This window comes from Danio aesculapii, chromosome 2, assembly GCF_903798145.1.
Source record: "Danio aesculapii chromosome 2, fDanAes4.1, whole genome shotgun sequence".
NCBI lineage: Eukaryota > Metazoa > Chordata > Actinopteri > Cypriniformes > Danionidae > Danio > Danio aesculapii.
In genome coordinates this window covers 45,065,463-45,080,458 of record NC_079436.1, presented here as the reverse complement: position 1 = coordinate 45,080,458, position 14,996 = coordinate 45,065,463, and the positions used below count along the sequence as shown (strand labels likewise).

General features: G+C 38.9%; 1 protein-coding gene across 1 annotated transcript in view; it reads left to right on the top strand.

The window, feature by feature from the left end:
* The window catches only part of vwa5b2 (von Willebrand factor A domain containing 5B2), a 53,727-nt gene extending 40,085 nt beyond the window's left edge, over window positions 1–13,642 (top strand). Inside the window, exons 13-21 of the mRNA XM_056480642.1 lie at window positions 250–527; window positions 1,890–2,121; window positions 4,442–4,762; window positions 6,489–6,623; window positions 6,752–6,862; window positions 10,894–10,944; window positions 12,340–12,415; window positions 12,502–12,619; window positions 12,697–13,642. Coding sequence (XP_056336617.1) covers window positions 250–527; window positions 1,890–2,121; window positions 4,442–4,762; window positions 6,489–6,623; window positions 6,752–6,862; window positions 10,894–10,944; window positions 12,340–12,415; window positions 12,502–12,619; window positions 12,697–13,272 — 1,898 coding nt within the window. The 3' untranslated portion in view covers window positions 13,273–13,642. The remainder of the gene's footprint in view (window positions 1–249; window positions 528–1,889; window positions 2,122–4,441; window positions 4,763–6,488; window positions 6,624–6,751; window positions 6,863–10,893; window positions 10,945–12,339; window positions 12,416–12,501; window positions 12,620–12,696) is intronic.
* The last annotated feature ends 1,354 nt before the right edge of the window (window positions 13,643–14,996 follow it).

The window sequence follows — 14,996 nt, the reverse complement described above, 5'->3', positions numbered from 1 at the left end:
TCTTCTCTCCGTTAAACAGAAATTGGTGAAAAAGTAGACAGGGGTCTAATAAATCAGGTGGGCTACTAATTGTGACTTCAACTGTATATATATAAAACACACACACACAGAAAACACAATAGGAACCAAAACGTAGTTGCAGCATTAATCAAAATATCTTCTTTCGTGATCCAAAATATAAAGTACTGCAAACATATAACAAACAAAATTTGACCATTCCAACCGTACCTTGTGTGTGTTGATCTGCAGGCGGCGACACTGACTACAGCCCCAGTGATGTGCGCTGGCGTATTCAGCAGGAATCATATGTTCAGGATCAGTATGTGCTCACTCACTGTTCTCTGAGCAGTGATAAGGTCTTCTCGTCTGTTTCTCCCCAAGCGGAGAGCTCTGTACTGGGCATGGGTTCACTGCCGCATGGCCTGGAAAAAGTAGAGCCCACACAGAGCAGAGGCCTCTCGCGCTGGGAATCTCCGTGGACTCAGAACAACACCTCTTCAGGAGACACAGATCCGCCATCAGTGAAGGTGACAGCAGACTTCACTTCCAAGAGAGTAATCTAAAAACCTGGGAAAGCATATTAACTCATAAATGACATGAAAAAACTTCAAACAAATATTAATGATAAAAATTTGAATTTTTACCTGATATTTACTTTGGATAATGGCACAAACAAATTACATAAGCATTTTGGCGTCATGGAAGTAGTTTTTACAGTTACAGAATTTTAATATTGAATTTTTTTGTTTGTTTTATTGAACAACATATTGTAGCATCTACCTTTATGCATTTTCAGATGCTTGTATCTAATGCAGGGCTCAACAATAAGGACTGCCCGATCGCCCGCGGCTAGAGTGCAAGATGCTCGGGACAGTAGAAAGGATCGTTACTGGCACGATCGGGTGCTGTCATGTCACTAAAGTTTAATTTGCCTGTGATTATATGTTAATTGCATGCACTCTTAGAATTGAGAAACAGTTTGTGCTTTTAAATGCTACCTTCTCGGTGAAGTGGTAAACACCATATTGTTTTTCGGTTTCTCTTACGTGATTGGATGTTGTGAGCAAGTTGTTTTCGTAACCAGTACAGTGAAGAGATGGCAATATCAAATTATGAGGCTAAAAGAAAATGTCTGTTTCTGACGTTTTGGATGAAGACATTTATGTGGGTACAATGTTTTGCACAGTTTGTCGTCAGTTTGGCAAGTCAGGCAACTTTTGGTTAAATAGTTAAGAACTGCAATAAAATACCTGCGCATTTTCCATACTGCTCTTTTTGTTTGCATAACACTTGGAATTTTGCTCATTATATTGATTAACATTTTTTTAATATTTAAATTCTAGATTCACAGACGTTATTTTTGACACATTATTTAAAATATGCGGCTAAGAAATCGCTATTAACTAGCTTTCTTTTATTTTATTTTTTGGTGGGGCCAGTGAAAATTTCTGAGGCCAGTAGAAAAAATCCTTAGCGTTGAAACCCTGTAATGTAACCTGTATTTAATATTTTGCTTTAAATATATAAGTAAAATAAAAGTGATTTTTTTATTTATTTATTATGTTTAATTAATTCATTATTTAAAAAATACAATTCAGTTCAATCAAAAACTCTAATATTCAAATCTGACAAAATATAAATACGTCGAAACATGAAAACTATAAAAGAAAATCGTTGACATTAGGTTATGCACATCAAACTAATATGAACAAACAATGAACACATATTTAAATTAACACACATTAACAAAACATAATAAATGCTGTAGAAATAATGCTGCTTATTTTTAGTTTGCTAATCCATTAAATAATGTTAACTAATTTTTTTTTTTTGACTAACTGAGATTTTAATATGTAACTCTCACTGGTACTCTGTGTGTGTTTCTATAGGCGGGGAAGCTTTTGGATGAGTCTCGTCGAAGACAGAAGGCTTTGGCTCGCTCTGCTTTGGCGGGCCGGAGTTTCTCTTCTCCACAGGGTGACCTGGACATGCACCGCCTGAGGAGGGCGCTAGAGAGGGTCTCATTTGAGCAGGCTGTTGGGGGACGCCTGGAGGAGAGTGACACAGAAACACACAGCACTTCACGAGGAGGACTTTACAGACCCAGTCTCACAGACTCCAGTGAGGGAAACACTCACTTCACTACACTACACTACAGCTTTAATGCATTCACAAAATGAAGAATAGAGTATATAAATAAAACAATACAGTAAATGTATACTGTCACTTTATTTGGATGGTCCCTTTAACACATTTTGTTAATTATAAGTTACTTAGAGTATTAGTAGACTGTAAGGTTAGGCTTAGGGCGGCACGGTGGCGCAGTGGGTAGTACTGTCACCTCACAGCAAGAAGGTCGCTGGTTCGAGTCCCAGCTGGGCCCGTTGGCATTTCTGTGTGGAGTTTACATGTTCTCCCCATGTTGGCGTGGGTTTTCTCTGAGTGCTCTGGTTTCCCCCACAGTACAAAGACATGTGCTATAGGTAAGCTAAATTGGCTGTAGCGTATGTGTGTATGTCCTAGTCCTCCAGGTTGGGGGTTGAGTGTTGGGCTGACGACCCACCTCGTAAAAATTAGATGTTACGTAACACCAACATGGTGCGGCTAAATATCAACTTCGATATAAACGGCCGGGGGAGTAAGTAAGGATAGGGTTCTTTTAAATTGACATGCACTTTCAAAGTTTCTTATAGTCAGTAGAATGTCTGTTGGTGGATCAGTATTAGCAGGTATTAAAGCAGACAGTCTGTTAATACACTAATGAGAAATAGTTGGCTTGTAGTTGCTTATAGCAAACAAAATGTGCAAAAGGGACCATCAAAATAAAGTGATACCAAGTTGGGGCGAAACGGTGGCTCAGTGGTTAGCACTGTCACCTCACAGCAAGAAGGTCGCTTTTTGAGTCCCGGCTGGCCAGTTGGCATTTCTGTGTGGAGTTTGCATGTTCTCCCCGTGTTCGTGTCGGTTTCCTCTGGGTGCTCTGGTTTTCCCACAGCCCAAAGACATGTGGTATAGGTGAATTGAATAAGCTAAATTGACCATATTGTATGTGTGAATGGGTGTGTATGGGTGTTTCCCAGTACTGGTTTGCAGCTGGAAGGGCATCCACTAGGTACAACATGTGCTGGATAAGTTGGCGGTTCATTCCGCTGTGACGACCCCAGATTAATAAAGGGACTAAGCCGAAAAGAAAATGAATGAATGAATAAATTTAAAGTAGTAAACGTAGTAAGTTGATGGATTTTTATTATGTATATGTTGATTTTGCATGTTTAAATATGTAGTATTCATTATAGCTTTTCTATTGCTCAAATAGTAGAGCATTGTGCTGACAATGCCAAGAATGTGGGTTCGATTCTCAGTGAAAGCAAGAACTTCTAAAAAAAATGTCTACCTTCAATGCAGTGTAAGTTGCTTAGGTTAAAAGTGTCTGCCAAATGAGTAAAATGTTAATTAGGTGTTAAATGTTTTTACAGAGCAAGAAATCTGTCTCACTGACCAAATCATTTTAAATATTTAAATATTAAAACATTAAATATTTTTGACTTATGAGCCAACCAGACTTGTCCAATAAACAAATGAATTGTTTGGTGCAATTTGTAAACTGATTTAGCCAGCAAGATTCAGCTCATTCAGGAATCAAACACTGCTGTTGTGACTCTGAGAAGGTGATGATTTCTCTAGTTTAAAATTACCTTTAACTCTTCTACATAAGTTTTGAGTGAAAAAAGGAAGTGAAAATTTGCTAAAATAAAAATACTTTAAATACAGATCATAAAAAATTTCATTAAAGTATGGCAGTGCCGGCACGGTGGCTCAGTGGTTAGCACGGTCACCTCTCAGCAAGAAGGTCGCTGGTTCGCGTCCTGGCTGGGCCAGTTAGCATTTCTGTGTGGAGTTTGCATGTTCTCCCCGTGTTCACGTTGGTTTTCTCTGGGTGCTCCAGTTTCCCCCAGTCCAAAGACATGCGCTATATACTTTGCATAGTTACCTTTCTTCACTGTATATATATATATATATTTTTTTAATATATAAATATGTTTTTAGGGGTTTTCGCCTTTATTGTATAGGAAAGTAGAGAGTATTGACAGAAAAGCATGGGGAGCAGAGAGAGGGGAAGGATTGGCATAGGACCGCGAGACAGGATTCGAACTCACGCCGTGAGCACCGGAGTGCATGTGTCAACGCACTAACCACTACACCACTGGCGCCAACCTTCACTGTATATATAACGGTTTACATAACTGACCAATTTCGCAACATCACTAAACCAAATGGTATTGAACTAAACTGAATCAACATTGAATGGAGTGACTTGAGCTAAATCTTATCTTCACTTCAGCTGAATTATCTTATGATAAAGCTGACTTGCAATATACAGTTATTGAATAGGACTGAATTGAACCGAATAAGGAATTTTCTCCTACCGCTCCCTATCCAGATGGCCTCCTGTTTCCAGCTTCCCCACTAGACTGGGACACGTTCACCGACCCTGAAGGTCTGTTTTCAGCTGCTCCTCCAGGCGAGGCCCAGGCTTCAGGGGCTCAGTGTCGCTCAGTCATTCATGGAATGCTCGGAGGAAGGCCTGTATCCTGGGAGGTCAGTGTGGATCTTTCTGTTTTGTGGGACACAGAGAGCTCAGCAATCCTGCCAAACAGCACTGGACCCTGGGATGAGATTATTCACCAGCTGACCGCACGATCTGTTATTAGAGACTTTGAAAACATGGCGGAGAAAGAAACAGACTCTGAAGTTGAGAGAGGTTTGAAAGGCAAAATACAAAATGTTTGAATTTTCAATAAAGTTAGCAAGTAAAAGATTAACCGACTAACCTGACAACTAGCCTAGCCTATTTACTGTTATTGCTTTAACATGCAGCTAAAATCTTTCTATCACAATACATCTACGAGAACACATTTAACAATGCTAGCATGTTTTTCAAGTAGCTAACAATTTAACAGGGCTAGCATGATTTAGCTAACACTGCTAATGTTTTAACATTTTTATATGCTAACATCTTTCTAAAATGATTTTGCTAATGTTTCTAACATGACTAAATCAGTTTGTTTACATGAAATTATATACAAAGATGTATAGCTGTTTTACTTTAACACTGACCCAAGATTTTTATTTTCTGTTGTTTGAATTTCAAATAAAGTTAGATGGTACCATATTTGTAGACCAAAAAACCTGACAACTAGCCTAGCCTAAAAATAGTTTTTAAAAGATAATACTTTAAAAGCCTATTTAGATTTTTCTAAATCCTAATGTTTTAACATGTAGCTAAAATCTTTCTATCATGATTTAGCAAAGTACTAAAATGTTCTAACTACAAGAACACATTTAACACAACTGTACAATGATTTCAAAAGTAGCTAACTATTTTAGGTGCTAGCATGATTTAGCTAACACACTGCTAATGTTTAAACATTTTTATTTGCTAATATCTTTCTAAAATGATTTTGCTAATGTTTCTAACATGACTAAATCAGTTTATTTACATCAAATTATATACAAAGATGTATAGCTGTTTTACGTATATCACTGACCCTATACACTTTTATTTCCTGTTTGAATTTTCAGTAGAGTACCAGATTTGCAGACCAACTAACCTGACAACTAGCCTAGCCTAGCCTAGCCTAGCCTAAAATGTAAAATAGTTTTTAAAAGATAACTAATATTTGAAAAATCCTATTTAGATTTTTCTAAATCCTAATGTTTTAACATGTAGCTAAAATCTTTCTAACGTGACTCAGCAAAATACTCAAATGTTTTAACTACGAGAACAGATTTAATACAATTTAACAATGCTAGCATGCTTTTCAAGTAGCTAATCACTTAACAGTGCTAGCATGATTTAGCTAACACACTGCTAATGTTTAAACATTTTTATATGCTAATATCTTTCTAAAATGATTTTGCTAATGTTTCTAACATGACTAAATCAGTTTGTTTACATCAAATTATATACAAAGATGTATTGCTGTTTTACATATATAAACACTGACCCTATACACTTATTTTCTGTTGTTTGAATTTTAAATAAAGTTAGAGTACCAGATTCGTAAACCAACAAACCTGACAACTAGCCTAGCCTAAAATGTTAAATAGTTAAGTAATATTTTTAAAAACCTATTTAGTTTTTTTAAATCCTAATGTTTTAACATGTAGCTAAAATATTTCTAACATGATTTAGCAAAATGTTAAATGTTAAATCTATGATAACACATTTAACAATGCTAGCATGTTTTTCAAGTAGCTAACAATTTAACAGTGCTACCATGATTTAGCCAACACACTGCTAATGTTTAAACATTTTTATTTGCTAATATCTTTCTAAATTGATTTTGCTAATGTTTCTAACATGACTAAATCAGTTTGTTTACATCACATTATATACAAAGATGTATTACTGTTTTACTTAAACACTGACCCTACACTTTTGTTTGCGGTTGTTTGGGTGTCTTCTGGTATGGATGTATCCACAGGTCCATTCAAGCGGTACAGAATGAAAGCGATCCAGACCAGTAAAAGCTGTGGAATTGTCTGCATGTACACAAGCTTCACTTCCACAGACACCAATCTGAGAAATCAAGCTCAAAGCAGAGACACACGACAAACAGGTACAGTTATAGCGATTATACATAATCTCACGTAAAGGCTTTGACACAAAAAGATATGCTGAATGAACTGGTACACACTTGGGCAATAACACTACAGTGTAATTTTCTATTGTGTGTGTGCGTTTTAGGTGTGTGGTTTGCGACCAGACACAGCAGACGACAGAAATTGTGTTCAGTGGGACTTGGACGCCCCTCCAGCAGAGGCAGTGAAGAGACAGAAGATACACACACATCTACAGGTATAAGTTATATTATTATTAATATTAGTTAATGCATATACACATAGTCCATAAATAATGAACACTGTCATGCCTTAAACCACAGGTGTCAAAGCCAGTTCCTGAATTCAATTCAATTCAATTCACCTTTATTTGTATAGCGCTTATACAATGTAGATTGTGTCAAAGCAGCTTCACATAAAAGGTCACAGTAAATAGGAACAGTGTAGTTAAGTTTGTAGTGTTTAAGTTCAGTTCAGTTTAGCTCAGTTCAGTGTGGTTTAATAATCACTACTGAGAGTCCAAATATTGAAGAGCAAATCCAACGATGCGCAGCTCTACAGATCCTGAACCATGCAAGCCAGTGGCGACAGCGGAGAGGGAAAAAAAACTTCACTAAAGGCGGAAGTGAAGAAAAAAAACCTTGAGAGAAACCAGGCTCAGTTGGGCACGACCATTTTAATTTCTCCGCTGGCCAAACGTCTTGTGCAGAGCTGCAGTCTCAGTGGCGGAGGCTGGAAGCTGGCCTCAGCGAAGACTCGTCTGTCTCTGGAGCGTCATAGGAAACAGTCTCATGTTCTCCACTCTTCCATGACCATCGCAGTAGCTGCTCAGGATTCGGCCTGGTCCAGGATATGGAAACCTTGGGATCATCTCGTCGTTGGTCTTGGATCGAATCAGTGACTCTGCATAGTCTGAGGGCCTCGGGAAGAGTATCCCCAGGTGGAAATGGAGAATAAAGAAAATAATTAGCGTAGCTGATGTTCACAGTGTATATCAGCAAGATGCATAACCTGTGTGGAAGCCCCCTAAGTGGTGCACTAAGTGTATGCTTTACTGAACAGATAGGTCTTTAATCTAGTTTTGAATTGGGAGAGTGTGTCTGAGCCTCGGACGTTATCAGGAAGGCTATTCCAGAGTTTAGGAGCTATAAATGAGAAGGCTCGACCTCCTTTACTCGACTTTGCTATTCTAGGTACTACCAGAAGTCCTGAGTTTTGAGATCTTAAAGAGCGAGTTGGATTGTAGCGAGACAGAAGATTGGTTAGATAAGCAGGAGCTAGATTATTTAGAGCTTTATATGTAAGAAGCAATATTTTAAATTCAATACGAAACTTAACAGGCAGCCAGTGTAAGGAGGATAACATTGGGGTGATGTGATCAAATTTTCTAGACCTGGTTAGAACTCTGGCAGCTGCATTTTGTACTAATTGAAGTTTGTTAATAGAGGATGCTGGGCAGCCAGCAAACAGAGCATTACAGTAGTCCAGCCTAGAAGTCATAAAAGCATGGACTAGCTTTTCTGCATCTGAGATGGATAGCATACTTCGTAACTTAGCTATATTTCTCAGATGAAAGAAAGCAGTTTTTGTGACATGGGAAATATGATTTTTAAAAGTTAAATTGCTGTCTAATATGACACCCAGATCTTTTATAGTAGAGCTAACGCTAACTTTGTATCCCTCTAATTGTAGATCGAGTTGTGAGATCTGCTGTGTACAGGATTTAGGCCCAATAAGTAATAATTCTGTTTTGTCTGAGTTTAAGAGAAGATAATTGTTGGTCATCCAGTCTTTAACATCTTTAATACACTCAGTTAGCTTGGACAGATTAGACGTCTCGTCAGGTTTAGTTGAAATATATAATTGAGTATCATCTGCATAGCAGTGAAAGCTGATCCCATGTCTTCTAATAATGTCTCCCAGGGGTAGCATGTATATTGTAAACAGTAAAGGGCCTAAAACTGATCCTTGAGGCACCCCGTATTTTACTGGGCTGATTTGTGAAGGCTGTCCATTTATATTTACAAACTGGTAACGGTCAGATAAGTATGACTTAAACCATTGTAGGGCCTGTCCTTGGACACCTGTAGACTTTAAGCGATTAGTAAGGATACCATGGTCAATGGTGTCAAATGCCGCACTAAGATCGAGTAGAACTAATAGCGAGATGCACCCTTGGTCAGCAGCTAAGAGTAAATCGTTGGTTATTTTCACTAATGCAGTTTCTGTACTGTGATGAGCTCTGAAACCTGACTGAAACACTTCAAAAACATTGTTGGTCTGCAGAAAGGAGCATAATTGAGCAGAAACAACTTTTTCTAGTATTTTAGATATAAATGGAAGGTTTGAAATAGGCCTATAATTAGCTAAGTTGCTGGGTTCCAGTTGTGGTTTCTTAATAATAGGTTTAATAACAGCTAACTTGTAGGGATTTGGAACATGGCCTAAAGATAAAGAAGAGTTGATAATGTTAAGAAGAGGTTCTCCTATAACAGGTAGCAATTCTTTCAGTAACTTTGTTGGAATTGGGTCCAATATACACGTAGCTGATTTAGAGCTATTTATAATTTTGTCTAGCTCTTCCTGTTCTATGATTTTAAAGCACTGTAGGTTATTTAGATTCAGAGGCGTGTTTACTGGATCTGAAGTATAAGGCGGTGCAGAAAGTTTAATATCTCCTATTTTCTGTCTAAAGCCTTCTATTTTATCACTGAAAAAATTCATGAAGTCATCACTACTAATTTGCGGTGGAACGTTTTGTTTCAAAGATGACCGATTATTTGTTAATTTAGCGATGGTGTTAAATAAGAATCTAGGATTGTTTTGATTATTTTCTATCAGTTTGCGGAGGTGCTCAGCCCTGGCAGATTTTAAAGCCCTCCTATAGCTGGACATACTGTCTTTGTATGCAATTCTAAAGACTTCTAAATTAGTTTTTTTCCATTTACGTTCCAGGGCACGGGTTGCTGTTTTGAGAGCGCGGGTATGACTATTATACCACGGTGTAGTTTTATTCTCTCTAGTCTTTTTAGTTTGATGGGTGCCACAGTATTTAAAGTGCTAGTAAAGATGGCATCCATACTGCTGGTTACTACATCAAGGTCATTTGCGTTTGCGGGTGCATTTCGAAGTAGAGAAAGATCAGGTAAGTTATTTATAAATTCATCTTTAGTGGATGGAACAATAGTTCTACTAGGACGATATATCGGAGCGGATCTGCTAATTTCAGGTAAACACAGCTTATATAGTAAGAGGTAGTGGTCTGTAATATCATCACTTTGTGGTATAATGTCTACATCAGTGACCTCAAGAAGGGCCGCAGCTCTGCACAGTTTAGTTCCAACCCTAATTAAACACACCTGATCAAACTAATTGAGTCCATAATGCTTGTTTGAAACCTACAGGTAAAGCTACGGTCACACTGGGCTTTGTGTGTGCGAAATTCTGTCGTTTGGCGCTGCGAAAAGGGGCGGGATTAAACAAGATGATTAGACAATTAAAAAAGCCAACAATTGCTCCATGTTTTAAATTTCTGTCCAGAGAGGTCCTGTTTTGATCCTCATTTGGTCTCACGCAGTCAAGTGATGCAAATTCGCAGGTCAGAGTTCACCAAGCTTGAACTTTGCATCGCAGCAAACTGCTAAACTTAACGCATGACCCTGCGTTTCCGGTCTGACGCATTCGCGTTCGTATGAATGGAAGTCTAAGGGAGGAAAAGCCCAGTGTGACCGCAGCTTCAGTGTGTTGAAGCAGGTTTGGAACTAAACTGTGCAGGCCCTCCAGGAACTGGCTTTGACACCTGTACCTTAAACAGTTTAAAGCTGCGGTCATACTAGGGTTTGAGCTTGAGAACTTCTGTAGAACGGCGCTGCGAAAAGGAGCGGGATTAAACAAGATGATTAGACATTTAAAACAGTGAGTGATTGGTCCATACTTTAGCTTTCTGTCCCGAGAGGTCATGTTTTGAACTTTGATTGGTCTCACGCAATCATGTGATGCGATTTCGCGCCAAGCTTGAACTTTCTAATACAGCAAACTGCGAAACCTGTCGCAGGTGCTCGCGTTTCCGGTCTGACGCATTAGCGTGCGTATGAATGGAAGTCTATAGGGAGAAAAGTCCAGTGTGACTGCAGCTTTAGGCTTAACAAGAACTTCCAAATGTAACCCCTCCAGTTCCAAGGAACTGGTGAGATTCACCAATGAGCTTATAAAACAAAGTCTGTTTAGTCAGTGCAAACCTTCATTTCTATTCTCTTTTCTTGGACCCAGACAGAGACGACACACCTGCATCCCCTTGTAGCATGACATCTTGGGACAGCAGTGAGTATTGGAGAGAGACAAAATGTATTATGGTGTGGTCAGAATAGCAACATTTCTGGTGGTGCAAGTGTTTAATAAGTCTCGAGATGGATATTTTTGCTTTGTGTTCATTTTAAAATTGAAGTTGTTCAAAATTGAACCATTCTTTTTTTTCAATTATTATGGAGTTATTATAATTATTATAAGAGTTATGGAGTCAGATCAGTCTCAAAAATAATACATTTACTAAATAAAATTCATCCATGCACAGCACTATTTCCATTTACAAAATCCAATTTGTCAATTTGTAAACAGACAAGTAAAAATAATACATATTTTCACCAAATGAATTGAATTTGCATATTTTTGAATCCTGTTTTGAATTTACGAATTGGATTTGTGTATTTCTGATTCGCATTTTGAACTTACAAACTGGATTTCGTCAATGTTAATCGTGTTGTGGGTGTATGAATTTTATTTAGTAAATTGTGTTATATTTTAGACTGATCTGGCTCCATAGGAAGTAAGTTTGAACTACAGTTAAATTAGCATTGCACGTCATAAATGCTTGCAACAGTACAATATCCAAGGTGGTATATGGCAATCACTCAATGTAGATGTATGAATTGGGCTTTACACTGATGAGCCAGTCACAAGTGAAACTAAAATCATAATTTGTGTCTGGGCTAGGTTATACAGTAAGCAAAAAATTTGCTTTAGTTAGTTTTAATCAATGTGTTTGATGCATGAAAACCGACTGAATTGTTCAATTGAATTGTCGAAAAAAAATGTAATTGTTACGGTATTGTGACTAGGTCATAGTACCTCTGAAATGGCGAATTTTATGGACTGGGTGACAAGGCTCCTTCACGCATCAGGGTGACAAAGTCTATTCCATCTGGTTCGAGCAAACAGAAAGCCTAGATGGGTCTCCTGTTGGAAGACCTTCTGGGAAAACAATTGTGTGCCATACGAGAGTGGTCTCTTTCAGCAGGATAATAGCATCTGGTGCACATCATGGTTTGAAGAGCATGATGAAGAATTCAAGATGTATTCCTGCCCTCAAAATTTCAGAGATCTCTGTCCAACTGAACATGTGCTGAACCAACAAGTCCATTTTGCAGTGGTTCCACATCTATAGGACTTGAAGGATCTGCTGTTAACGTATTGGTGCTGGATACCACAGTGCACCTTGATGGGTACTTCTAGAGTCCATGGCTTGGCAGCACATGGGGAACAAACAGCATTGTATCCAGTTGTTCATAATATTTCATCTGTGTATACGTCTTCAAATCACTCACCCATTTTTACAAAACAGTGAGAACTGTGAAAACACCTTTAGGAATATTTGTACCTTAAAAACTACCCATCATGTCTGGTGAATTGTGGGAGTATTAATGAAGGCGTGTCTTTCAGGCACAGGAGGAAGTATCAGCCCATCAGCAGTGTCTTCTCGATCTCAGCGATCTATGGAGAGCTTTTTTGGTTCCAAGTCAGTGCTAGCCTGCCTAAATAATAAACTTTGTAATGAGGTGCACTTTCTCATACTATCACACTGAACTTCTGTGTGTTCTCTAGGTTCAATCTGGGAAGACTGAAGGGCAATAATGGAAAACAAGCTCCCCTTAAACCTCACTGTCTTTCTGCAGAAACTGAGAGACACTTAGACACAGACATGCCGGACTACTTGCCATTGGTTGGTCTAAATTTGCATCCTGATTTACATATAAAAATTGCAACAAAGTCAATGCCACCCACTTTGTTTCCTGACAGGTGCGCCTACAGCTTGCATCAGGTGCATTTCTGCTGTCCGAATCATATTCCGAGTGCATCCAGATTCCCCTGGACCGCCTGAAAAGAGCGTCCCCATACCTGAGCCACCGCAGCAGTCTGAGCCCACCTTTCCGTTGTACCTCACCACCCGCCTCCACCTCAGTGAGGCACATGCAAGACTCGTGGTCTGACCCCTTGGAAGAAGGGTCTCCAAAACTGATGGGTGGAGCCCCGCAGGCTGACAGTGGGCGAGGCTCTGAGACTGACATGTGTGAAGGTGCGCCACTGGATCCCGCAGAGGCTCATGGAGACGAACAGGCCCAGATGGACATAGAGAGCTCAAGCTGGGCCACGGCGGTGGCTCTGGCCTGGCTTGAACACCGCTGTGCGGGATTTTTCGTGGAGTGGGAACTAGTGGCAGCCAAGGCAGATTTCTGGCTGAAGAGTCAATCTCTACCTGAAGGTGTCGACTTGGCAGGTTTGAGGGCAGCAGCCAGGCAGCTCTTCCTGCTTTTGCGTCACTGGGATGAAAATATCAAACTCAATGTGCTCTGCTACAACCCCAATAACATGTGAGGAACTGCTAGTAAAGCCTTAAAGATGAAGTTCATAAGTCTTTGATTACACCCAAGAAAATGCATCCATTTTGACTGCTTAACTTCTTTATAGCGAACACTGAACAGAATTCATCCAAGACAGGTGGGTCCAATCCTGCTCCTGTAGGGTCAACATCTTAAAGCAGGGGTGTCCAAACTCAGTTCTCGGGTCTTAAATTGGAGTCGCTAAACTTAGCAGGTCAGCTGTCCATTAGGAACAGGTTTGGACAACACAGAACTAAGGGAGTCTCAATCAGCTTTCTTGTTCAGTAGTCGGAGAACTGATTTTTTTATATATAAGGAGCGTCTCAATCGCAAAACTCATCCAGTGCACTGAAATATTTGTGCCCTAAAAAAATCCCACAAGGCACCTTGAAAATAAAGGTGCATCGATGTTCACTACGATGCCTTAACGAAAGTTATGAAGCATGAATCACATGAATCAAATCATCAACATAACAATCGCAAGAAGTTTTTCTAAAGGTCCTGTTATTTATTGATATTAAACATGAACGAACGTAGCCAGAGGGGTTAAGAACAATCTAGCAAACATTTAAAATTGTTTATAGGTTGAAATGCTGTTGGTATATGAAACAATCAAATTATTTAGCTAATTAAAACTTTTAGAAATGTCTAATATTAACTTATGCAAAATAATTGTTCCATTGTTGTTTATAAAGTCCAGTTTTGATGTTGTACAATGACAATGTTCTCATGTCACACCCAGTGTCCCAATATGTAGTGAACCAAGCTCATTGTCCCTACCAATGCCTAAATTTGGGTACTAGGAAGCTGATTGAGATGCACCCTATTATTTTCTTCAAAACAGAACAGACATAAAGCTAGATTGCACAATAGTATCTGGATGCAGCCTTTATGATGCAAGCTGAGATTGCATCACTAAGACATGCAATGTCAGACACAATGCACTCAATGGAGTGAGTGACGTCACTGTGATAGTTAGGGTGCATTGGATGCAGCTCAGATTGCACCGCACCAGGTCTGCATCCAGACCTCTCTTGGATTGTAAGCTGGGGGGAGTTTCAGTTTCTTTTTCTCAGACCACAATACTGTACAAGCTTTGCCTTAATCTATGGCTTCAGTCTAATTATGCAATAGAGTAGTTCATTATTGTCCACTGCAGGTCTGACAGCACTTTATCTTAACAATAGAAAAAATGACTAGTATTAGATGTTTCATGAAACCAATCACCAATATACAGTGTGCCAAAATGACACTTCCTTGCCTTAATATACACTGCTGTTCAAAAGTTTGGGGTCAGAAAGATATTAAATAAGATTTTTCAGCATAGTTACATCGAATTTGTTTCAACCTTATTCATTTTAGAATAGGAGGCCACGGTGGCTCAGTTGTTAGCACTGTCGCCTCAGCAAGAAGGTTGACGGTTTGATTCCCGGCTGGGTCAGTTGTCATTTCTGTGTGGAGTTATTAGAATGTGAAGAGACGTTTTAACCAGGACAACAAAAAAAAATGTTTCTGAAGACCTACTGCACCTTTAAATAAATCCAGCCGTTGTGAAAAAAGTGAAGTCAAAACATTTACAAATCTTTCCAATCCAGAACGTTTGAACAGCATTGTGTCCAACAGCTGCTTGATTTTGATTATTACACAAATTTAGACTAAAATAGTTTAGACTAAACTGGACTTCATTGCATTCCAATCTTTTTCATGCTACTCTCATGT